Raw genomic sequence first — 27,053 nt, 5'->3', positions numbered from 1 at the left:
ACCTCCGCCTCCTGGGTTCAGGCAATCCTCCTGCCTCAGCCTCCTGAGTAGCTGGGATTACAGGCACGCGCCACCATGCCCAGCTAATTTTTTGTATTTTTAGTAGAGAGGGGGTTTCACCATGTTGACCAGGATGGTCTCAATCTCTTGACCTCGTGATCCACCCGCCTCGGCCTCCCAAAGTGCTGGGATTACAGGCTTGAGCCACCGCGCCCAGCTCCTTTTTGGCTCTTTTTCAAATATGCTATTCATGTTTATAGTTTCTTCTTTAATACTTATATTTTCAGTCCCCTTCTAAAACTCTTCAATATCACAAATACAGTACTTTGTAATACGCATCTGAAAAGTCACTAAGATCTCTACAGGTCTGAGTCTGCTTTCTGTTGTTTCTTCTGGCTTTTTCTCACAGTGTCTCATTTCCTTATAATGTTTTTAACTTTTGGCTTTGAACTTATGTCTATTGGAAATTAACTGTTGGCTTATTTGAGACCTGAGTCAAAGGTATATGGTTCAAGGGAAGAGTTGCATTTAGTTCCATCAGGTGCCACCTAAGACTTCTTGGGACCATCTTAAAATAAATTATTGGATTGAGCATTTCCAAATTGCACAAGTAATATGAATAAATGTTAACTAATGTCACAAACATGGTGAATTAAGAATTTTCAGAAAAGAGTTTCTCCCCACCTAGTGCCAAACTACATAGAACAAGTTACCTATCCTATTCTTCTGACAGGTGGAGGTTACTTTCTAGTTTACCCTTATACTGAGGTTGTAGCCCTGTGGGGTTCCAGATTTATGTAGGAATTTTCTGTTATATTTTCTACCTCAGGTATGAGGGCTTCTCCCCTGTCTCATTGTACTATCTAAACAGAAACTCAAAAACACCAGAGTTAGTTGAATACCCCAGGGTAAAATCTGGCTTTATGTCTCTGGATTCCAGCATTCACTTTGTATTTTATTTGACCCTGAGGATTTTTTTTTATTGTCTTGCCACTTCAGTGATGTTTTTAAAAGGATGTTTTTCATATCTCCTCCAGAATTTTTAGTTGTTTCAGAAGGGTGGTTCACAGTCACATTTGCACCATACTATCAGAAATGGAAATGTCAAATGTCTCATTCTTTTTAAGGATGAATTCTTAGGTATAGAATTGCTACATTAAAAGGTATGCAAGTATGAAATTCGGATATATATTTCCATATTGCAATGGCTTGTTTTCTGTTCAAGAAAATAAAACAGAAAAACAAGTCATTAATTTCAAGTATTTTCTGAATCCCTTTTAGATTTGCCTCTCACATCTACAAAAGGAAATATGAATGTGGTTGACATCTAGACAAGAGACAAAAATTAGCAAACAAAACAAAAACCCTCCAAAATAAAATTATGTGACGTTTATAGTTGGTAAATTAGGAGTTCAGAAAAGGCTGAAAATTTTAAATCTGACTATGTCACACCTGGTTAGGGAAATCTTCAGTGGCTGCCCATTGCCTTTAGGGTGGTGTTCAGAATCCTACAAATTCCCATATAACTTTGCATGGTCTGGCCCCTGCTTCTTCTCCATCCTCATCACTCCTCCTAACTCACTGGCTCCAATCTCAATGGCCTTATTTCTCTTCCTCAAATACACTGAAATCCTTTTCACCCCTACCCTTACTTCTTATCCGAATGTCCTTCTCTGCCTCCCAACACACCCTACTTCCTGGCTGACCTGTTCCTCCTTCTGGTCTCGGCTTACATGTGACTTTTTAACTTTCACTGATCTTCTAGTGTGAATTTCCTCCAACACACACACACACACACTCACACACACCACCCCCGCTCCCGTACACACACATGCATTCCTACCCAAACGTCCAGATAACTGGTCAACCCAGCATCTCAGGGACCGAGACTAAGTCATGCATCTCAGAGTATCTGGTCAACCTGAAAGCAAGCTAGACAGTGAGAATGAGAGAATCGAAACTGTATGAAAGCATCCTGTTATTTTCTTCCACAGCACTTACTAGAATAGGATTGTCAAATATTTATTTTCTTCACTAGAAAACAGAATGATGTCTCTTTCCTGCCATATTCTAGAACTTAGTTCAGTGCCAGGTACATAGTAAATCTTTATTGAATAAATGGATTTAAAGATGCATGGCTGCATTTGAACAAGTGGAGCTGATGCATGCCAGTAGATTTCCCTGGAAATCATAAAACCAGTAGAAAAATGAGAAAACAAAACAGAAAAGACCAAAAACTTTTAATAGTTGATAACACCACGAGGAAATCTGAGTGGTCCTCTTTGAGCCAACAAACTGTCCTATAATGATAGACTCTCATGACCAGTCTATAGCAGGGAAGAATGAAAGGAGATGTGCTCATTGTTCAGCATGAGGTGGTTAGGTTAGCTACAACCAAGATGGTGAAGCAGTGATTTGGATAGCCAGGGATGTTTTGGGGTCTCTTTCCTTGAAGATGGAGAGTGTTTCATTTCACTGATGTTCTTGATGTCCTATTAGGAGGCAGCAGAATGGATCTCTAGTTTTTTTCATTCCTCTAGGTTAATGGTAGTTAACTTTTCTTCTCCCCCCTTTTTTTGTTTTTGTAGCTTGCTTTGATTTAAGTGATTCTATTAGTTCATTTTAGCTTTGACAATTATCTTTTATGTATTTTCCTGTTACATTCTGAACAGTTCACTCTTTTTGCTAGGTTTCAGAGTAACACTGCTTCTGCTGTTCTTGAAACAATTACCAACATTCAACCCAAAGAGAGTGGAGGTGGTGTGGGAGAAACCCGGGAAGCCATTGTTTATAGATTATCTGAAGATATGCTGAGTAAACTGCCTCCTGATTATGTTCCTCATGAGGTAAGCCTTGCTGCTTTCCCACTGGTGTGCAGGGTTATTTGTACATTTAAACAATAAGTCTGATTACCATGAAAAGCAAGAATCTACCTGTTAGTGACTATGTGGTAGATTACCTGTGTGATAAATTTTGACTATATTACCAACCTCTGCATCTCTCATTGTTCACATAACCTATTTCTCTCTCAAAACATCAGAAGAAAACATTTTCCATGATGTGTTTTTGTTGCATTCCTTTAAAAATTCCTTCACAAGTTAATTCCTCCTCAATCAAAGTTTTCCCAGTGACCCAGTTATATATGAACTTCTACGATGCCTTAAACTGTGCTAAAAAAACAATGAAATCTTTGTGGCCAAAAAGCGACGGTGTTGGTGATTTGGTATTCTTTATGATGTTCCAAGTGTTTTAACTGTAGGTAGATGACCCCCCCCCATTTACTCCATTGATTTTTAATCACTTCTGAAACTCATTGAATAGGGTATAACAATTATACCTATTGGAGAGATTATTATTCATATAAGCACCCCATTACCAATCTGAAGCTTTCTAAGAACCACACTTATTCATTCATTAGAATGGGGTCACATGGGACAGTAGCTGTGTTTTTGAGCACTCATTACAAGCCAGGCCCTGTCCTAAGTGCTCCATACACATTATGACACTCAGTGCCCAGGACAGCACCAGCAGAAACCAAACTAAGTTGCAGAGCAAGAATTTGAACACAAAGTGATCTGACTCTAGAACCTGCAGTCTTAACTAGTTTTAGCATGCAACAAGTGTCCCAACAATAAAAAGTGTTTTGTTGCCTCTTAAAATAATTCTTGTTTCCATTGTGTAGATAGGTACCAAGACCTTTGGTTAATATATTGAAATAAATAACTTCTTGTAGGGATAGTTATAGTAAGGGGAGAATTTTTTTTTTCTTCCAGACAGAGTCTCGCTCTGTCGCCCAGAGCACTTATTGGCTCACTTCAACCTCTGCCTCCCAGGTTCAAGTGATTTTCCTGCCTCAGCCTCCCGAGAAGCTGAGATTACAGGTGCATGCCACCACACCCAGCTATTTTTTATTTTTATTTTTAGTAGAGATGGGGTTTCACCACATTGGCCAAGATGGTCTTGAACTCTTGACCTCGTGATCCTGCTGCTTTGGCCTCCCAAAGTGCTGGGATTACAGGTGTGAGCCACTGCACTCAGGCAAGAAAATTATTTTTAAATGGATAAATACTGTAAGTATATACTTTCAATAGTTTAATTGATATGATCTTAAAAAAAAAAACAAGGCAGCATACTTGCCTTCAAAGATTTTTAATACTGGCATGCGAAGGTGAGGTAAAACTTACTCTTTGTGACTATACTACAGGGCTGCTGTTGCCAGGGAAAAGGTTTAAGACCTTGTGATAATTTGGGCTGTCCAGTCTTGGTTGGGGCCACTTCACCAACAAGACCTCTGTCTTGGCAATTACTTCAGCAGAAACTGAGCATCAGGGATGTAATTAAATGTATTCCTATATGGGAAAGAGTTTGCACTAAGAAACATCTAAAACTTGCTGTTTCAAAATCACTTACTTTTTAGTGTCTTATTTTATAAAGAGATCTGCTCTTGAATGTGTGGCTGTAAAGCGAATTTTGTAAATCAAAATATAATTATACCATTGACTTCTATAGTAAAAATGCAGCTACATTATTGTAGAAAAAACTACCTGGCCCCAGAAACATAATGAAAATGCTATATAAGACTATAGCAAGTCTTTTATTAATAAAATACTTTATTAATAAAATACTTCATTTTATTAACAAAAAGACAATTTTAGGCTGGAGCAATAATTATACTCGAAATCAGGTTTAGAATTACGTTTTCTAGGGTTTAAGGTTTTCCTAAGCATGTTTCCATCTCAAAGTTTTCCTTTTAAAACTCTAAGCAGGTCAAGGGGATTTGTTTGAAACTATTAATATACTAGAGATACCTGGGCTATTGAATTGATATTGTAGTCAATGCCCGCGCTTTATTTTCTACTCATGGGATTGTGAAAGTATTTCTATAATTTTCCTTTTCCGTAAGAGTGAATTTCCACTCTTGAGATGGATTGGTGTGTGTGTGTGTGTGTGTGTGTGTGTATAAATATATATATATGCTATTCAGCCACTGGAGGTTGAAGGACTTGGGATGCAGATGAGAACAAGGTACTAGAAACTGCAAAAATGTAGGCTCTAGAACCAAGCATTCGGGAGAGTAGCTGAAGGTTGCTACAGACTGGGTTAGGGACCTCCACTGGCACACTTGACTGTGTAGGTAGTCCTATTCAGGCCGCTTATTTTGTATCTGAGCTCAGTGTTATATCTCCTTCCTTTTTGTGTTTTCCCTCTTCCCCTCTTGCTCACTAGAAACAACCCAATTGCAGTAAACATAGGTGTCCCTTGCTGGAAGGAAACTTCTGCACCATGCTAGAGGCCTGTTCTATAAAAGGTGGAGGACGATTCAAATGACTCTGAAGCCCATCTGTCTCTAACATTCCAGGCCTTACGAGGGGGCAGTGGGCATCTCTGGCAGAGAATCCTGCAGTTCCTGGCCTCCTGTGATCCTTTGGGTTGATACCTCACTTGAAGTTCTCTCCCACTCCACGTGTCTGATACATCCTTGTTCCTTCAATTCCGGCATCTCTTTGATTGTGGCCAGCAGAAAGTTCAAATCCCTTTATGAGTTCCTGCCAGTATTTGCAGTCAACCTTTTCTTGGGCATATGTCACCAAATTGAAATGCGTATATGGTATTGGCTTGTTTTCCAATAATCGTTGTATTTTATAGTTCCCACAACCAGAGGCTTTTGTATTGATCTCTTCAAAATGGTCAATAAGTGCTACATCAAAAGGAAAAAATGACAGGTATTTAACTGGCTTTTCCACAAAATCAAATATTCTCATTGATTCGATTGGGAAACTCTCTCTTTAGCCGTCATAGCTAAGGCAACAATGATCTTTGGAAACTCTAGCTAATCCTATATATTGGTAACTGCTCTGTGAAGATTTTTGCTATATTAACTTTCTGTGACATTTCTATTAACTCTGCAAGCATAATGAAGAAAAAATTCCACTATATTCCTATGGAGGTTAAATTGCAAAAAGAATATCTAACTGACACCCATTACTTAATCATGTGAAAGGGAAAAAAGGTACAATTTTATTTCAGCTCTTTAAAGTACATTTTCAGTTATCAGCTGAGTACAATCAGTAGGAAATAAAAATCACTTTAGTTGAACAGTAGTTTTTGAAACCCAGGAAATGGGAAATTTAATGGCAAGTTTGGTTCTGCAAGAGATATTTTAGAGTTCATTTGGGTTGGTAGAGATACATCCAGAGGAAGAAAAAAAAATGAGAATGAAGAGGTCATTGGAAGAGAAATGACAGATGATAAAATCTCCTTCATCACATTGTTTACTTTGTTTTAGGTGAAATCTCGTTTGATAAAGATGGGACATCTTAATTCAATGAACATATTTCTTAGACAAGAAATTGACAGAATGCAAAGAGTCATTTCAATACTCCGCAGTAGCCTGAGTGATCTAAAATTGGCCATTGAAGGAACAATCATTATGAGTGAGGTGAGCTGTTATTACATCAGTAGGCATTTCCTTCTTTGTTGATGTTTCTTATTCATGTGTTTTTACTTTTTCTTCTCCAGAACCTGAGAGATGCCCTGGACAACATGTATGATGCTCGTATACCTCAGCTCTGGAAAAGAGTGTCTTGGGATTCCTCCACACTGGGCTTCTGGTTCACTGAACTTTTGGAAAGAAATGCTCAGTTTTCTGCATGGATATTTGAAGGGAGGCCTAATGTGTTTTGGATGACTGGTTTCTTTAATCCCCAAGGTATGTGCCCATAGGCGACTCGGCAAACTTGGAATCTGTGTGTTGTTGGATAGTAGCATTGTGTGATAAATGTATATGATATAAAACAATACGGAAGCATAGCTTGCTGGGTGCTGCACATAGCCTTTCAAAAGGAAAAGAACACAAATAATCCTTCTGTATTTGTTTTACAGATTCAGTCTGAAACTCTTCCTATCAGTTCTTTACAATGTGGTGGCAAAACCCTTCTTTTTTCTTTTCACCAACTTCAGCAAACCATCATTCTGGGGTTAGGACACATGAAAGAGTAAAAACAAGTTTCTCCCTAACTTACAGTTTTTAAATGTTTGTGAAATGTCAAAAATGAAGCACCAAAAGTGCAAAAAGTTTTCCCACAGGGTTTAGAAAATTAGACCGATTTCAAAAATGACCGTGACAAAAGTATTCAGAGAATTTCAGGGGGTCTTCCCCTCACCTGCTCAGTTTTCTAGTTTTCTTTTTCTTTTTTACTGAAAGAGTGCTTTATAATTCTGCTTCTTTTATTCCTTCCTTCTAGAAATGTTTACTGAGAAAGTTAATGGCTTGATGTCATAGAGTTTGTAAGGTTCAGAAACATGACACATTTTTGTCTTACTAAAATATGGATAGATTTACTTTAAGTAATTCTTGGTGAAAATGAAGAAACATTGAATTCCTTATGGTTCAGCAGCTTATGGCTACATTTGTAATAAAATTTTAGAGACATTCACACTTACAGATTTGGGATGAATTATTGCTGCTTGTAGCAATATGGATGCATCTCATAAAATAATGTTGAGCAAAGGAAACCAAACAGGAAACATTTCATGAGCTATGGTTCCATTTATACAGAGAGTAAGAATAGGCACAATGGCTCTATAGTGTTCAAAGTCAGGATAATGACTGTAGAAGGAAGGCAGTGACTAGAAAAAGGCACAAAGGGCCCGGGGCGGTGGCTCATGCCTGTCATCCCTGCACTTTGGGAGGCCAAGGTGGGCAAATTGTTGAGCCCAAGAGTTTAAGACCAGCCCAGGCAACATGGTGAACATCTATTTCTACAGAAATCAAAATTAGCTGGGTGTAGTGGCATGCACCTGTAGTCCCAGCTACTTGGGAGGCTGTGGTGGGAGGATCACCTGATCCTGGGAGATCAAGGTTGCAGTGAACCGTGTGATCATGCCACTGCACTCCAGCCTAGGCAACAGAGTGAGACTCTATCTAAAAAATATAGAGAGACAGACAGACAGACAGAGAGACACAGGGGACTTCTGGGGCCCAGGAATGTTTCATTTCTTGCTCTGGATAACGATTATGTGGCTTCATTGCCTTGATGAAAATTCCTTGGGTTTGCTCTATACTGGTGATTTGTTCAGGTTTTTTTTTTTTTTTTTTTAAAGCATACTTTGATCAATTTTATACATGAAAAATATGCATTTAATTGTCCTCTGTGTATGTGCATTCATTCACCTTATAGTGATGTACTAGTACTGGATTTAGAGCATATTGTAACACTAACCATGGTGATTTCTATGAACATATCAGATTATACATAATATTTTATAAAGTTGTAGCTTTTAAACTGTAAAGGGCAGCCCCCANTTTTTTTTTTTTTTTGTATAAAGCATACTTTGATCAATATTATACATGAAAAATATGCATTTAATTGTCCTCTGTGTATGTGCATTCATTCACCTTATGCATTTTACAATACCTTAAAAATACTTAAATTTGTAACACTAACCATGGTGATTTCTATGAACATATCAGATTATACATAATATTTTATAAAGTTGTAGCTTTTAAACTGTAAAGGGCAGCCCCCAGGTTTCACTTATCTATTTTTCTCCCAGAATTTCCATTGAACTGGGGGGAGGAATATTTTTTGTTATGGTTCTCAGATTTTGTGTGTCTACTTACGAGTCTCTTTCCTCTGTATGAGCCTCAATTTGAGTAAGTTGTCACCAGGTTATTTCTGGCTGGGGAGCCTGAAGAAATAGCATTTCACTTAATAAGGATTGTTTGACCACCTTCCATTTGCCAGCCCCTCTGCTAGGTACTTTTAGTGGAGAGAGATCTGAGACCTGGTTCCTGCCCTGAAGGAGCCTATAATCTGGTTGGTAAAGACAGACACATCAGCAACCTTAATGCAATGTGATAAGCGCCCCACTGTATGAGAACTAAGTACCACAGTAGCCCAGAGGACAGAGAGATAAATTCTGCCAAGAGCTTCACACAGGAAGCAATGAGTAGGGTTTGCAGAAGCAAGGATGCCAGAAAAAGAGCAGGGGCTTTTCAGGCAGAGGTCTGAGCAAAAACAAGGCTTGTTCAGGGGAACAGGGAGACCAATGTGGCCAGGGCTCAGGAGCAGGGCTGAGGGTAGTGGGGAGTGAGGCTGTAGCATGAAAAGTCTTCCAGGGCCTCAGGGGTTGGGGCTGTATATCAGAAGGTAATCCCAGGAGAAGGCAATTGATAGACTGGAATATGGAGGCCCAGTGCAATGAGATTCTTGCTAGGTTCTAGGAAGAGGGCCTGGGACCTTAACCAGGTGCTGAGGAGGGAACAGATTTGATGGAGTGATTAAATAGGATTCTCTGAGAAAGCAAGGAGGGACAATGTAGGCTGAAGGCAAGGTAAAAGACGGAGCGTTCGAAGAGGGAGAAGAGGGGCAGGTAGGGCAGAGAAGCAGGGAGCACTACAAGGGTGTGTTGGCAGACTTGGAGTTGGGAGAGGTGTAAGGACCAATGATTTTCAAAAGTGTGAGGTTATTGAGTGTATTTTTGATATTTAGAAATCAAGGGAGCGGGGTTGGTTCATCCCTGGCTTTCCATAGACAATGAATACACATAATTTTTTTCAGTGATATTTTTTCTTTTTCATTCAAAATGTAACTTAAAAAAGCAAAGCGTTAATATAAACTAATCTTTAATTTTTAATATTTGTTAAAAATGTTACAAACCAGAACAATACTTAAGGAAATACAAATGTAGATTTGCATGATATGGTTTGGCTCTATGTCCCCACCCAAAACTCATCTCAAATTGTAATCCTGGTGGTTTTCCATATGCTGCTTTCATGATAGTGAGTGAGTTCTCACGAGATCTGACGGTTTAGTAAGTGTTTGGCAGTTCCTCCTTCACTCTGTCTCTCCTGCCTCCATGAACGATATGCCTGCTTCCCCTTCTGCCATGATTGTAAGTTTCTTGAGGCATCCCCAGCCATGCAGAACTGAGTCAATTTAAATCTCTTTCCTTCATAAACCACCCAGTTTCAGGTATGTCTATTTTTGGCATTGTGAAAAGGGACTAATACATCACATTTTAGTTAATGCCTTACTTGCCTTCATTTGTTAATATTACTAATCTTTTTTCTTCAGTTCTGCTTTCAAGTTAGACTTTGATTCTTTCTCTCAGGCCTCTCCATGTCTTGGAAAGCCCTAACTTATTCACACATCCTTCCCCTTTACACACAAACACACACATACCGTTATCCATGACTGCTTTGTGTTAGTTGCGTAAAAGACTGGAAGTCAGCTCTTCCTGCATGCTTATCACTTCTCTGCTCTCTTTCGTTCTCTTGACATGAGAACAGAAAATTACTTTCTGTTCCACCTCACTTGGCCAAATCTGGCAAACAAAGATTACAGCAACTCCATACATGTTCCCAGGCAGTGTGCAAACAGATAGGGTCTTTTCCAACTGGAAGCTTACTGGACACTATTGGATATCAGCAATTGATTTCCCAACATGAATGTATCTCCTGAGTTTTATGTTCTTTAACCCAGTCCTCCCCAATGAAATAATTTCTTGCTTTGGTTCAGAACATTTAAGTAAATAGCTTTAAAAACAAACAAACAAAAAAAACCCTTACACATTTGAGCAAAACACAATGCAGTTTGCATAAAGGCCGTAGTTTCATCACAAATATATTTACAGTAATCAAAATCGCCTGGACCATGAAGAAGACTATAGAACACCTGCAAAAGTTTTATTCACGTATGACTGCTAATGTTTATAATTTTATAATGTAATGTGGCATCTGATACTGTTTAGTGTGTGTCCTTCATTGTCCCTCTGGTGGTTGCTCCACAGCCCTAAGTGACTTTGAGGTCCATGCTACCTCAAGGACAAGTGACATGCTTCGTTTGCCCCTGGTCAGCACCCGAGCTTCTGCTGTTTGTAGCACTGCTGTTTGCCTTATGGGTGGCCTGGTATTTTGTCTGTCACATTTGAAGAGGCTGAGTCAGCCACCGTGGAGCTCATCTGGCATTTTCAGCACCCCTCACAATCATTTCTGTAACAATTGATGAGCTCAACCCTGTGACAATTAGATTGGATGATTAGAATAGTCAAACTCTCTATATCTGTGACCCTGTGACAGTTTTTTTCAATGTGCAGCTTTTTTTCTGTGTGTGGATTTGTATCTCAGTGAGCTCTTCAGGCCAGGGGAATCTTTGTCCTTCACTGGGTTTTCCTAGCAGTTGTCAGTGGACATCTTCCCATGTTATTTAAAATTGTTTTTCTCAGGGGTCACAAAGGATAGCCTTGGTCTCTTTTTCCCATAGGTGTGCCTTTTCCGTGCATCATGTAACGTGATTTAGATTCTGGTGCGTGAGCTTGCAAGTGTGTGCACATGTCTGTGCTGTGTGTGGGGATGTATTTAAACCCAAAGAATATGAGTTGCAGTAACCCTGACTTCAAGCCAGGGTATTGACTGCCTTTCAGAACATCTTAATTGATAGCCAAGCTTTGCCATTTGATGTTAGGTATGACTCACAGAGGCTGCTAATGAAATGGAGGCAGAGGCTGAGTGTGTTCCCCAGGTCTCACATCTCTATAATGGATTGAACCATGCAGTCTTATTTTGCAAATGTTCAGCTTGATCTGGAGCTTGATGCCATTTAGATGCCAAACTGCGTCCACTTTTTTCTGTTACTTTTTCTCAGTGTCTTGACAAGCCACGCCAGTCTGTTGTGGGAGATGTTCGTGACAATTTCTTCCATAACGCAAATCAAGATTTTTCAGTTAGAGGCAATTTTGCTGGATCAAATAGATGGATCATTTTTGTCCTGTTATCTTGCATTTCTGTAAAAATAATCTACAACGTCTTGCCTGTGTGTGTGTTTTCAGGGAAACATCATCAACTAGCTACAATCTCTGAATGGTTGTCTTGAAGAGTTATAAAAGTCTGCCGTTTGTGGAGCTGGGAAATTTTGCCAAGGGCTAATGGAACTTTAGGATTGGAAGGGACTGGGGGATAGCTTCTAATCTAGTAGCAAGTCTAAGCATGTCTCAGTGCTGCTGTTTGATGAATGAGAGCTACCCTTAACATCTTGGGAAATCTAGTTGAGTGGACCTCAAGGTCCTAAACTTCAACGTGAGTGATAGCACTAACCTGCCCTGTCTCCAAATCACAGAACTCTAGAAATGTCTCTGAGTGAATAACAACCTGTCCTCCTTGACTTTTTGTGTAAGCGGCTTTTGTGCACTGGCCTTAGACACAACCACATCTCTTGTAATTCCAGTCTCTGAATGTGTGTCCCTTGCTTACCAACCACTCAGTTCCTTATAATCTGGCCAGGACCCATCACTGTACTGAAATTACTCTCTCCACAGCCCTCATATCTAACAACCTCCCTGATGACATCATCGCTCTTGACTAGAGCTAGAATACCGATTCTGGCAACTCTCATGCCTTGGTTTCCATCCATGCCCCTCCTTGGACCTCTTTCTACCCCTCAGAGCTCACTTTGTGTGCTCTTCTCAGCAAGTTCTGTCTTTGGCCTCTGCCCTCTTGTTGATGACCTCAGCCTATGACTGACTCATCCAGTGTCCCACTGTGGCATGCTCATTCCTCACTTGCACCTGCCAAGGTAGGAATTTCATCCTCCTGTGAATGTCACCAGAGCTATGATCTGCCCATCTTCCTCCCAAGCCATCCTTGCCAGGATTGTGCTGAGTGTGCTTGTGTACCATCCTCCAGGTCACCTGGGCTCTTGTGAGCGGGCTTCTCACGTCAAACAGTGTGAAAGAGGGAAACAAGGACAGCATAGTGTCGTGGAAGGCAAGGAGAGGGAGAATAGTAAGTAAGTAGTGGCAGGTGCTCCAAGAGAGCAAGTATGGCCAAAAATGGCCAGATGGATTTTCAATAAGAAGACCACTGGCAGAAGTCTCAGTGGAATAGGTGAGGTGCAGGAGTCTGATTTTGGGGTGCGTGAGTGAAATGAGGAAATGGAGATGGGATGAGTATAGATAACACGGATAATTCCCTCAAAACATTTGGCTGCGAAGAGGATAAGCAAGTTCATGGAGTAGGTATAAGAATAAAACGTTTTCTTTCTTTCTCTTTTAGTGATAGGAGAGTGTCGAACTTGTTCAAATACTGGTGGGAAGGAGAAAGAAAGACAGAAAGGGAGTTGGGAGAGGGATGGAGGGAGGGAGAGAGAGCCTGACAATCTGAGGGAGGAGGTAAAAGAGGCAGGAGGGGGTGGACACAGCACTCACAAGTGGAGAGAAGTGCTCTAGGCAGGCGACACCTTGCACATTGTAATAACAGTAATAAGGAAGGAAGGGGCATAGATGCTCATGGTGATGGAGCATAGGTAGGCTTGTTGGCAGGAAGTTAAGGGCATTCCCATCTGATGCTTTCTACTCTCTGTCTGAAGAAGGAGGCGAGGTCCTCTTGAGAGCAAGAAGGTGTTGGTGGAGAGATTTTAAAAGAGTGGCAGAAGTTTGAGAAAGAGGGCCAATGAGGGGGACAGGGAGTGGCTTTGAGAATTCTGTTGAGGCTCTCGATGGTGAACTGTGCTAATGGTGGCCTTGTGACGATTTCTGGTTTTATTCAGCAGCCTGGTTTAGATGTGAGAGAGGGGACATTTGGATTTGGGATTGCAGTTTTGCCAGGCAAGAGATGAAAAGGATGGATCTGAACTAAACTGGGAAGGAAGTGAAGAAAAGGGGTGAGATTGAGGAGAGGGTCATAAAAAATGATGAGGCCAAGGGTCTGAGAGATCAGGATGCTGAATGGGGTACTGGAGAGACCCAGGTATTGTCAGAGTGCTTAATGGGTGGGAGCAGATGTGTATATGGCAAGGACAGTGAGAGGAGGGGCATGTGGCCAGAGGCTGTGGTTGTCAGTGCAGCAGAAATTCCCATAAAGGGTGGACGTACAGCTGGGAAGGGCAGGTCTTTAAGGTTGAGCCAGGGCAACCTGGTAGAAGGTGGAAAGAATGTCCTGTGAAAAGGTGGAAAATCTGAGTTTGTCAACAGAGGGAACAGTGGAAAGGTTTGGAAGACAGAGGAGAAGTGGGGGGTTGGTTAAAGGGAAAGGAAGAATGAACTAGCTCAAGGAAAAGGTAGTTCAGTGCAGGGAACTGCATCTTTAAATGTGGGACATGGTGGGTTTAGCTGATCCCAACCTTGCATTTATACTGAAGTTTTGTGGGTTTTTTTGTACTTTAGGTTCTGGGGTACATGTGCAGATAATGCAGGATTGTTGCATAGGTACATACATGGCAAGGTGGTTTGCTGCCTTCATCCTCCCATCACCTATATCTGGTATTTCTCCCTTCATTATCACTCTCCCCACCCCCCCCCCCCCTGCTGTCCCCCCCCCCAGCCACCCCCTACTGACCGCAGCGTGTGTTGCTTCCCTCCCTGTGTCCCTGTGTTCTAATTGTTCAACACCTGCCTATGAGTGATAACATACAGTGTTTGGTTTTCTGTTCTTGCGTCAATTTGCTGAGAATGATGGTTTCCAGATTCATCCATGTCCCCATGAAGGACACAAACTCATCGTTTTTTATGGTTGTGTAGTATTCCATGGTGTATATCTGCCACATTTTCTTCATCCAGTCTATTGATGATGGACATTTGGGTTGGTTCCAGGTCTTTGCTATCGTAAACAGTACTGCAATGAACATACTTGTGCATGTCCTTGCCTATGCCTATGTCCTGAATGGTATTACCTAGGTTTACCTTCTAGGGTTTTTATGGTGTTAGGTCTTATGTGTAAGTCTTTAATCCCTCTGGAGTTAATTTTAGTATAAAGTGTCAGGAAGGGGTCTAGTTTCTGCTTTCTGCTCATGGCTAGCCAGTTTTCCCAACACCATTTATTAAACAGGGAATCCTTTCCCCATTGCTTGTTTTTCTCAGGGTTGCTAAAGATCAGATGGTTGTAGATGTGTGGTGTTGCTTCTGAGGCCTCTGTTCTGTTCCCTTGGTCTATGTCTCTGTTTTGATACCAGTACCATGCTGTTTTGATCACTGTGTCTTGCAGTGTAGTTTGAAGTCAGGTAGCATGATGCCTCCAGCTTTGTTCTTTTTACTTAGGACTGTCTTGGCTATGCAGGCTCTCTTTTGGCTCCATATGAAGTTTGAAGTGGTTTTTTTCCAGTTCTTTGAAGAAGGTCATTGGTAGCTTGATGGGGATAGTGTTGAATCTGTAAATTACTTTGGGCAGTTTGGCCATTTTCATGATGTTGATTCTTCCCAACCATGAGCATGGGATGTTTTGCCATCTGTTTGTGTCCTCTCTTATTTCCATTGAGCAGTGGTTTGTAGTTCTCCTTGAAGAGGTCCTTGACATCCTTTGTTAGTTGTATACTGAAGTTTTACTGGGACCAATTGTGTCTTAGATTAGAGTCATTTCGGAGAAAGTGTGTCTCAAGGGGCACTGGAAAGAGTCAGTTTGTATTATGACAGTCTTCTTAATATTGTGCTTGTAGTCTTCCCACTTGTCAAACTTGTTCTTAAAACAACTATGGATCAGTGATTGTCACTGTCAATGATTTGTCTGCAGGATTCTTTACAGAGAAGTTGTTCTCACACCTGCCTCCACAGTAACACCACCTGGGGAGCTTTTAACACATACCACTGCCTGGGCCCCGGAACAAGTGTATCAGAATCTCTAGGGACAAGCCCTCTAGAGTCCACACAATCAAATTTCTTTTTTCTTTGTTTTACTTTAAGTTCTGGGATTCATGTGCAGAACATGCAGGTTTGTTACATGGGTATACGTGTGCCATGGTGGTTTGCTGCATCTGTCATCTAGGTTTTAAGCCCTGCATGCATCAGCTGTTTGTCCTAATGCTCTCCCTCCCCTCGCCCTCCCAACCCCTGATAGGCCCTAGTGTGTGTTCACCTTCCTGTGTCCATGTGTTCTCATTGTTCAACTCCCACTTGTGAGTGAGAACATGTGGTGTTTGGTTTTCTATTCCTGTGTTAGTTTGCTGAGGATGATGGCTTCCAGCTTCATCCATGTCCCTGCGGAGGACATGATCTCATTCCTTTTTATGACTGCATAGTATTCCCTGGTGTATATATACCACATTTTCTTTTTCCAGTCTGTCATTGATGGACATTTGGGTTGGTTCCATGTCTTTGCTACTGTAAATAGTGCTGCAGTAAACATACATGTGCGTGTGTCTTTATAGCAAAATGATTTATATTCCTTTGGGTACATACCTAGTAATGGGATTGCTGGGTCAAATGGTATTTCTGGTAGTAGATCCCTGAGGAAGTGCCACACTGTCCTTTACAATGGCTGTGGAGAAATAGCCATTGTTACACTTTTGGTAGCAATAAATTTTCTTAAAAGCTCCCTTGGTCATTCTAATGAGTGAAGAACATTGACCTTGGACCTTTGCTACCCAGTATGTGGTCGCCAGCGAGCAGCATCAGTATCACCTGGGAGCTTGATTGAAATGCAGAATCTCAGTCTCCACCTTTGACCTACCCACTAAATCCGAACGTGCACTTTTAGTACATCCTCCTCTCCAGGGATTCCCGTGAACATGAAGGTCTGAGAAGCCCTGACTCAAAATGAAGCTGGTACCTGGGTTCCACCTCCAGAGATTCTGACTTTATTATCTGAGCTGTGTGACTTGGGAATTGGGAATTTTAGATGATCCCTGGTTGTCTCTGATTTTCAGCAGTTTAAGATTCCTGCCTTACAGCAAAGAACCAGGAAAGGTGCTTGGTGCATTTTTATTCAACTGGGTTGACCAAACCTATCTTCGTTTAATGATTTCTGACCTTTGGTTTAATTTACCAATGAACTACATTTGCTTCTCATTTGGGGGAAAAACTGCCTGTCGTAAACTCGTGGCAGGAACATCATTTCTCCTCATCTTCAAAGATGCTACTGGCAAGCTTAGTAACTGATTAGACAGGAAATACTGCACAGCCTTAGGCCTATTGCATAAGGACCAGTTCATTTATTAAAGAAAAGAAAACGTTGCTTATTTTTAGTATAAATCATTGCAGAATACCAAACCACTCCTTATAAATTTGAGAAGAGCAATCTTCCTGATTAGCTATTTCTTTCTTCTTTTCTAAGACCTTATATGAAATGATAAAGCACTCTTCAGCTTTCCTTAAGCCAGCTGATTGCACAAGTCAGACAACAGCCATGAGTGTGTTGAACGGTTGGATTTCTACTATTATAGGAATGAACACAGAACAAGTGTTACTTTAGACCTGAGTTTCCAAAGTACAATCCTAGCTTAAAAGGGAATTTTTAGAAAGAAAGAAAAGAAAACAGGAAACTGTATTGTATTGGGAAGAAGCCAGGGAGGAGATGAGAAAACAATTTGGATTTTGTGTGTAGGAGGTAGTGGGGGGTAGTTGTCTATAACTTTCATTAAGTGCTTTTCTTCTCTTTCTAAAGTAGACTGCAGGCTTTGGGTTGGAAAACCCCAGGTGGATGGGGGCCAGAAACCTGATGCTGCTACCTTTTTATCTGCCTTCACAGTACTGTCCTCTTCCCCCAGCTCCTCCCTGACCTCATGGACCAGGCCTCAGACCTTCCAGCTAACTGCCTCCTATGAGGCACTACTCTGATATCAGCCTATAACTGAGGGAGCTGGGGTCCAGGCTTGGTGACCAACCCTTCTCAGCCCACTCAATCCGGGTGTTTCCTACCTGAAGGCAGGAGGAGGCAATACCCTGTCTGCTACCATCAGCCCCTTCCAGAGCCCACCTGCCTGCCCTACCCTGCCTAGCTGGGCCCTGCCCAGTTCAGCCATATCCTGCCTTGTCCCATGCCAGCGCTGGCATGGCTGCACTCAGCTTCTCTGGTAAGCATAGACTCAAGAAACCTCTGGGGTCTTATTTTCTGGTCATGTGATCCCAGCGATGCACATGTTCCCCTTGGGTGTCTGAACAAAAGGGCATGGGAGGGCCACACCCCTGCAGTCTTGCTCTGCTGATGTAGTGGGCAGATGCCAACCCCCATGCCACCCTGTACTGTGGACTCTGAAATCAGCAGAGTAAGCATTTTATAAATTGTATTTTAGATACATGTTTTAAACGTGTGATTTTTTATAAAGGAACAAGCTTGACAAATGTTTTGAGAATTCATTATGCTTTATCGGCTTGAGGGGGAAGAATTGTTTTAAGCATCTGACTCAGACCACACGTAACTCAGATGTTTAAATAATCAACTCGCCCATTTTCATGTGGGTGGTTTAATCTCATGAAGAATAGAAGGTTACTATTATTGAAGACTTCCCCAACTTTTGGTTTCTCCCTTTGGAGTCAAACATATGAATCATTTTTTTCACCACTGATGATTAAAATTTGGTTTAGGAATTATTAAAACTAACTTGTGCCAAAACAAAAGTAGTGATTTCAAGTTCTTATAAAGAAAAATGTATCAATAGTCTTTAAAAATTATAGAGGCTTCAAAAAACCATCTTTTCATTCCATTAGACTTGTTATCAGTCTACAAGAAAGATGGCCACTCCTTTTTTAAACTCAATGAAGAACTCATTGGATTCAGTACCCTTTGAGTGCCACAAGGATCATGCTCTCTTTAGGAAGCAGAAACAAAACTATCGAGACTTGAAAAATATGTATCTTCTCTATGTTCTCTGAACATGGGAATGGCCTATTAACGTTTCCTATCCTTCACTCCCAGGCTGCAAATATATTTAACATTTTCCTTTCTTAATAGTACAAGGTAACATAATTATGTTCTAGAGTCCACCTCCTGGCATTCCTAAGCATTAGGAGGTTTATGCTTAGGAATCCCACATCATTCCCATTAGGGAGTGCCTCTCCCCATTAGAGTGAAGATAAGAAATAGTCTCTTCTTATTCACAATAGAGTTTTTCAGAGCTCTGATGATGGCTGAAGTCTTTGAAGTAGGTGTGCTTCATAAGCTGGAATCCATCTCTATTCTTCTCTGGCACCTATGGCATTGTCTTGAGGGCCACAAGGAGTGAGGTCAAATTTGCAGTTTAGCTGGAACTTTAAATGTTATAGAAAAATTCAATTATTCAACTTGTGCAAATGAATGGTTAAGACCAGGATTCATGCCTTGTATATTATGACCTTGTAGATTCATAGATCAGTAATGAATCTTAAAGTATCATAAAAGAGGACTGATTTAATTCCAAGTTTACATAACCCTGCTAGGACATACAGTGTTTAATACATGGATGCATACTTAAATTAAATGGTGAAAATGATATTTTCATGGAGTGCCTTAGAATGGAGAATTGGTTTTATTATTTTGGCCATATATATCATTGACTGAAAAACACACAAAATGTTTTACTCCTAAAGTATGGGAGCCTCGATGTTTAAAATGGAAGTTGCCTGGCACAGTAGCTCACATCTGTAATCCCAGCTACTCAAGAGGCTAAGGTGGGAGCATCACTTGAGCCCAAGAGTTTGAGACTAGCCTCAGTAACATAGCAAGACCCTGTCTCTAAAATAATTTTAAAAAGGAAGTTGACATAATCGCATGCTGATCCAATCCCCTCAAGTGACTCCACATAGAGCACGGGCATTGACCAGCAGCAATTGCTGCCAGGCAAACTTCTGCTACATTTCTGGCCTCCTGTACTTAACATTTGGTATCATAACACCAGTCTTTCCTACTAGGCACTCTCGGCTCCATGAAATGATAGCTTTTTAGGAATCTTCTATGAAAGTCCTTCACTCAGCTGCTTTGGTTGGTCGGTCGACCTTTCTTTTGGGTTAATGCAAAAGCCCCTATTTGCCACCCCAAATCCTATTTTCGGGGGCGCTCTGAGTAAGCTTTTCAAGATGAAATACAGCCAAACGATGTGAACTTTTATTTAAGTTTTCAGTGGCTTCTGTCTATCTACAGAATCAAGCCCAAACTCTGACCCTGAAAAATCACTCCTCTGTCTTATTCTAACCTTATCTGCTGTCACCACCTCCAACCTCTCCCAGCCATGCGTGTAGGTGCATGTGCTGTTCCTTACCTGGAATTGCCCCATCTGGCAAACTCCTATATAGCTCTCAAGAGTCACCTTCCACATCATTTTCTCAATTACGCTTTCCCTAAGTTGATTCCTGAGTAGTTAACTTTGTTCACGCCTTTGTTCATGATGACAACATTGTGTCAATGTCCAGCATCCTTCCACATTCCCTCCAGACTTAGCTTCTTATTTCTGTTGCCAGGCTGGAGTGCAGTGGCGCGATCTCCATTCACTGCAACCTCTGCCTCCTGGGTTCAGGCAATTCACCTACCTCAGCTTCTTTAGTAGCTGGGACTGCAGGTGCCCGCCACCATGCCCAGCTAATTTTTGTTATTTTTAGTAGAGATGGGGGGGGGTGGTTTCAACATGTTGGCCAGGATGATCTCGATCTCTTGACCTTGTGATCCGCCCACCTCAGCCTCCCAAAGTGCTGGGATTTACAGGCATGTGCCATCACACCCAGCCGCTGAGCTTCTTGAATGTGGGGCCCGTGGAAGGCCTCTTCATCTCTGTGGTCATCCCACATGGTGCAGGACTTGGTACATGGTGGCCACTTCAGCAAGATTTGAGAGATGAGTGAAAGCATGACCATATGAGTGCCTCTCCAAGTGTCTCATTTAATAATGGGGAGAACTTGACTCTCAGTAAAGCCAGGCTAGGACCTGTTCTTTCTTTCCAACTCCAAGAGATCTCGACTCAGTGCTTATAATTATGCCTTGCATCTCTCCCCTCCCCCCACTCCCATTCAAACCCAGTAAAATGTTATTACCTTTGTGTTGTTTTGTGCATACGTTGGTATGTGCTGGTTTGGCTCTCTGAGCTCACTAATCTAGTAGGAACATGCACATTCCAAAATTTTTCTCACTGGAGAACTTTATGATTTTTAATATTTACAGGAAGGTCAAAATAAAATATGTAGGTCACAAATATGTTTTCTTAAGGTTTTGAAGTTCATTTTGAAGTTTAGGGTATTTTTTTCTAACATCGATTGTTACTCTCCAAGAAAGGCTTATCTTATTGAATTGAATGGCATGGTTTGCAAATATCAGCTTTAAAGAAAAGCCACAATGTACGGAACTGCAGATTGTCTTAAAATCACTGTATTATGCACATTAAAACATGTAGCTTTTTTTTTCCAGGGTGATTGCTTTGTCTGGTTGAATTGAAAGTCAGGTTTTCTATTTTGGCATTGTGCCTTATTTCTCTAGACTAAATGAAATTGTTCCATTATAGCAAATAGAAGCTTGATAATGGTTTGATTCAAGTCTAATTGGAATGCTGTTCTCAGAATATTTCACCATTCCGATCTTATTCTCCGATATTGTATTTTCAAATAGAGACTATGAGCTAGAACTGGGTTAAAAGCCTTTAAGACTTGAGCAGCTGAAATCCCAGGAGAGTTTCAAACCAAGGCCCAGCCTGAAGCATAAAGGGTGCTGCTTTCCTGCTGTCAGCAGGCGAGAAAGATTTAGCTCATTGCAGGTCCCCACAGAAACAAACGCTGAGAGAAATGTCTCCCCTGGGGTTTGGCCTCAACTCCTTTTGAGATGAGCCTGTAGTTTGGAGATTGATAAGCAAATAACACTTAACATTGCTTCCTCCTTGTTTTTAAAGTGGATTGCAACAAGGCATCAACATCCCTTCTTTTTTTCTTTAAGGCTTCCTCACAGCGATGAGGCAAGAAGTGACCCGTGCCCACAAAGGCTGGGCACTGGACACTGTGACCATCCACAATGAAGTTCTGCGACAGACCAAGGAGGAGATCACGTCACCACCTGGGGTAGGCATTGCTGGAAAATATCAGGGACCGTTCTGGAGCCAGAGCTGAAGTTTCCAGTTCTGCTTAAACCTGAGCTATGAGTGCCTTGGTTAGGTCCATGTGCTTTGCAGCGAGGGTTCCCTCCATTATAAGCAGGGGATCTTGGTGCCAAAGCCTCCCCCATCTGCCGGAGTGGAGGATGAATGACAAGGTCTAACAAGCTCTTGGAACTACTCAAACCACATTTCCACAGCATTACAAGTTATACTTGTGTTTGCTAGAAAGGCTTTTTGACCAGGTGGTGGTGGCTCATGCCTATAATCCCAGCACCTTGGGAGGCTGAGGCAGGAGGATCACTTGAGCCCAGGAGTTCAAGATCAGCCTAGACAACACAGGGAGATCCTGTCTCTATCAAAAAAAAAAAAAAAAAATTAGCCAGTACTGGTGGCATGCATCTGTAGTCCCACCTACTTGGGAGACTGAGGTGGGACAATTGCTTGAGCCCAGGAGGTTGAGGCTGCAGTAAGTAATGATCACACCACCAGACTCCAGCCTGGGTGACAAAGTGAGATTCTGTCTCAATAAATGAATGAATGAATAAATGGGGCTTTTTCTACACATCTCCAGCTACTGCTGTGGGCTACTCACAGATTCTACTGTAGGCAGCAGAGCAGTGCTGAGGGCAGCAGAGACGAAGGGGACTAGCAGGCTGGAGCTGAGGGACAGTTCCAGGGGTGTCCCCTTCAAGCTTCGAGTGGAAAGGCACCTGGCTGGGGGAAGAGCCCCCACTGCCTGGACACTGATCTGCTCAATGAATGTGGGCAAATTCTGTGGCTTTTTTGAGCCCTAATGTCTTCATTTGCAAAATGAGCATAATAATTCAACTTTATTAAAGGTAATTGTGGCCAGGCATGGTGGCTCACACCTGTAATCCTAGCACTTTGGGGGGCTGAGGCTGAGTAATCACTTGAGGTCAGTAGTTCCAGACCAGCCTAGCCAACATGGTGAAAGCCTGTCTCTACTAAAAATACAAAAATGAGCCAGGTGTGGTGGTGCGTGACTATAATCCCAGCTACTCGGGATGCTGAGGGGAGAGGATTGCTTGAACTCAGGAGGCGGAGGTTACAGTGAACCGAGATCCTGCCACTGCATTCCAGCCTGGGTGACTGAGAGAGACTCTGCCTGAAATAAATAAATAGTTTAAAAAGGGAGTTGTGAGGATTTAAATCTGATCATTTACACGTGGTGCTGGACCCCACGTAGACTCTCAATAAATCAGTCTCTCTTTCCCTTTCTCTCATTTGTCAAGTAAGGGGGCTAGACCAGATGATTTCCAAGTTCTAGCCAAGTTCCCTACCACCTTATAATGAGGGCCACCTTTCCTTCAGTTTCCTGTATTGTCTTCCTCATTCCTGGTTGAGGCCTCACCTTAACCTCCAGATTCCTACCAACAATCTCTTCAAGGCAATTTCAGAATTCCTCCAGCCTCTCCCCGTTATGCAACACCAGAATCCCTTCCACATCTTTAGGCATTTGTGACCGCAGCATCCTGCTCCCTGGAATCAAAATCTGCGTTCTGTTCCAAAGGCTGTCATAAGAAAGTAGCATTACCCTGGGTGGCTAAAAACAACAGAGGTCTATTGTCTCACTGCTTAGGAGGCCAGAAGTCAAATCAGGGTAGGGATGGATTCTGCTAGAGGCCCCAAGACAGAATTTTGTTCTAAGCCTCTCTCTTGGCTGCTGGTGGTTACTGAGGATCTTTGGCTTTCCTTCATCATTCCAATCTCCACCTCCATTCTCACATTCGTCTCTATAGGTATATATATATCTGTGTCCCCTCTTCTTCTTATAAAGTTACCAGTCACATGGGATTTAGGACCTACCTTAATTCACTATGTCCTTACCTAAACAATGTGTGCAAAGTCCCTATTTCCAAATAATTACATTCCAAGGTTCCGGGTGGACATGAATTTTTGGGTGACACTATTCTATCTACCATACCTTCTCACTGACTTTTTAAGGTTCAGAGGCTGAACGCACCCTGGAGAGGGATGTAATTTACCATACGATGGCTTTTAAGTGGCTCCATTATTCATGTAGTTCATTGTCACCCACTGAGTTAATGGTGGTAACCGTATGTCCTGATTTTCTGAGACTGCCCATGGCTTTACTGTCAAACCATGTGCCTCAGTTTTGGGTTCCAAAAAAATACGGTCCTTACACTGTTAGCTCACACTGGGGGGGATTCCAAAAAACACTCTGCAGCGAATCACACTGTCTTTTATTCTAATGAACATTTACTTCCTCTGGTCCGAACCTCACCGGAAATGGAAACATAGTCACCATCTTCTATATTTAACTATTTGGTGAGCTGGCATGATTGTTGGAGCCTCCCCTGTGATTCTCTTTCAGCCTCTCTTTTTTTAGTGAATACATGTTCTGTGGCTACCCACTGCCTACAGGATCCAGTTTAAACTTTTCAGCTAGCACCCAGATCCTTCCACGGTCAAGCCCTACCTTATTCTACAACCATTGAGTCCTCTGATACAGGAGATGCTGGAGCTCTTCCAGCTGCCCTGCCTTTCTTTGTAGTGTTATTCCTGCTTGTGATGCCTACGCTCTCTCCTCTTTCCAAAGGCAGCCCCTGCTTCAAGGCCATCAAGCCCCATCTGCAAAATTAACATGATAATTCAACCTTATTAAAGGTAGTTGTGGCCAGGCACAGTGGCTGATGTCTGTAATCTCAGCGTTTTGGGAGGACTACTTGAGGTCAGGAGTTCGAAGCCAGCCTGGCCAACGTGGTGAAACTCATCTCTACTAAAAATGCAAAAATTAGCTGGATGTTGTGGCAGGCACCTGTAATCCAGGCTATTTGGGAGGCTGAGGTGGGAAGATTGGTTGAACTCGGGAGGAGGAGGCTGCAGTGAACCGAGATCCTGCCACTGCCCTCCAGCCTAGGTGACAGAGCGAGACTGCGTCTCAAATAAGGCCATCCCCTCTACAGAGGTCCCTAAGCACTCCAGCCACAGAGACCTTGCCTCAGAAGTCACTGCCCTCACCCTCAGAACAGTTCACCGGGCACTCCCAGTAACAAGAGTGTGCTGCTATTCAATTCATAACTTTACAAATTTTTCTGCACCTTTGCATTTTATGTTCCCGATTTAATGGTGAGGACTCCCAGGGCAGGGCCTATTGCATGAGAGAGACACTGGGGAGGGTGGCCAGATGCGGGCTGCTAAGCAGCCCTCCCCACCCATGCCCCTGCCATGCTTACCCTGGCTCTACCATGCCTGGCCTCTGGGGGCGCTCTGACTCTCCCATTAGCTGGGCCTGGCTGTGAAAACCTCACTTCATCCGTGACTGAGATGAAGTAGAGACACAGGTTGGCTTGACCAGTGGCAGGCTGAGATCCCACATGACACCAGCTCCAGATCCTCTTCCATGCTCCCACCTTCCACCAACTCAATCCAGACCTCTCAGAGACTTTCACCTTCCTGTAGAGGTGATGTGGTGCTGCTGGCTAAGTCTGATGCTTAAGCACGCCACCCTCACACTTAAATACTAATAACACACAGGAACATTTCTACAGTGCTCATAGCCTCAACACAGGCTGCAGGAGAAAACTGGGCTCAGTATTTTACTAATGCAATGCGCCTGGTGGTGCTTTCTCCCTCTGGTAGTGTTTTAAGACTGGTGTGTGTTTTATTTCCAAACTGACAGCCTTTATTACACTCATACCCATTTTGTAGCACCTAGTTTGAAAAATAAATCCTCTTACCTTATGCTTGACCCTTCCAGGAAGGCGTGTATATTTATGGGCTATACATGGATGGAGCAGCCTGGGACAGACGGAATGGAAAGCTCACGGAATCCACCCCCAAGGTGCTCTTCACACTGTTACCTGTGTTGCACATCTTTGCCATTAACTCCACGGCACCCAAGGACCCCAAGCTGTATGTATGTCCTGTTTACAAGAAACCCAGGCGAACTGACTTGACCTTCATCACTGTGGTGTATTTGCGAACAGTGTTGTCCCCGGATCACTGGATCCTGAGAGGAGTGGCCCTTTTGTGTGACATCAAGTAAGTTCAGTTCCATCTGCTGACGGCACCAGAAGCCACACGGACAGCCTGTGCTATTGAGGGACTCGGTGATGTGTGTGTCTTTTCTCCCCAATAATTGCTTAATTACTCCTTCTAAATTAAAAAGTTGATGTTCTAAAATTGCTAGTGTGTGTGTTTTCCTCACATACCAATATTCAAAAAGATGACTCTAAATGAATGCTTTTTGTTCCAGGAAACCGTATTTCATTATAATTACTTTTTAAAGATAAAACCCTGTCTGGATGTTACAACACTTTGGAAGCTTTGAATTTTAAAAATCTGAAAGTGTTGATATGTTTCATCCTAAAAAAAGTCTAGCAGTTGACAACTTTTCCCTCAAGTAGGTACCAATTTCCCTTGAATAAAATCTAGCCATGTCTATGTTTGTGCTAATGTGTTATCTTTTGTTCTTTTGAGTTTGGTATTCTCTCTGTGCTTCTGAAGTGGAAACGGAAGAGATCCAGCCAGTATTCCTCAGTAGTACAGCTGTTGAGTATGACATGCTTACGACAGCAAATCACTGGGATGGCTTTTCTTGTGATTTATTTTAATTTTATTTTATCTTGTTTTATTTTAATTTTTACTGCTTTTGAGGCCCAGAGAACAAACTCTCCTGCGCTCCCTCCCAACTCCAATTCTGCAGGGGATAATGAAACACATTTCTAGGCAGCAAATGGAGAAGGGAAAAACAAACCCTATCAAATGAAATTAGGTTACATGCTGAATGTCTTAAAAAGCAAAGTCTTTAAAAAGTGAAGCTATTTCTTACTCTGTAGCTAGTCTGAAACTCAGTTTGAACCTTGATTTCCTGCTAAAGGAAATTGTCAATTTAACAAAACAGATGGGGTCCTATATTGAATGCTCACGCAGCTTCAGGACAGTGAAGAAGTGTCTCTACCAGTCTTCTCATCTAGAATCCTCGTGCCTGCCCGCAGCTAAATGCATGAGCCTCATTCCTTCTGACTATTCTGAAGGAGGGAACGTTTCAAGTTGCCTTGTTTCCCTCTCATCCTGCTGCCACCTTGATCAGGAATGCTGATGACAGACAAAACCAGGCAGCCAAGCAATAGCCCAGGTAAGGTTTACAGAAAAGACCCCAGAGAAAACTCTGCCACAGTCTAGTGTATTTTCAAAGAGTAGAAAACACATTATGAAATGCAAATTGTAGCAGTGGCCTCTGGTATTTTCCTGATATTGATTCAATGTCAAAACCATAGAACTTTAAAAAAATAAAGGCAGTTTGAAAAATAAAGT

General features: G+C 42.1%; 1 protein-coding gene across 1 annotated transcript in view; it reads left to right on the top strand.

Moving 5' to 3' along the window:
- DNAH8 (dynein axonemal heavy chain 8) overlaps positions 1-25,919 on the top strand; it is a 327,601-nt gene extending 301,682 nt beyond the window's left edge. Inside the window, exons 89-93 of the mRNA XM_017515278.1 lie at positions 2,690-2,846; positions 6,287-6,439; positions 6,520-6,709; positions 21,596-21,717; positions 25,495-25,919. Of these exons, the coding sequence (XP_017370767.1) occupies positions 2,690-2,846; positions 6,287-6,439; positions 6,520-6,709; positions 21,596-21,717; positions 25,495-25,782 (910 nt within the window). The 3' untranslated portion in view covers positions 25,783-25,919. The remainder of the gene's footprint in view (positions 1-2,689; positions 2,847-6,286; positions 6,440-6,519; positions 6,710-21,595; positions 21,718-25,494) is intronic.
- The last annotated feature ends 1,134 nt before the right edge of the window (positions 25,920-27,053 follow it).

The sequence above is a fragment of the Cebus imitator genome, unplaced genomic scaffold (genome assembly GCF_001604975.1).
Source record: "Cebus imitator isolate Cc_AM_T3 unplaced genomic scaffold, Cebus_imitator-1.0 Scaffold546, whole genome shotgun sequence".
NCBI lineage: Eukaryota > Metazoa > Chordata > Mammalia > Primates > Cebidae > Cebus > Cebus imitator.
This window is presented reverse-complemented; position numbering and strand designations above follow the sequence as displayed.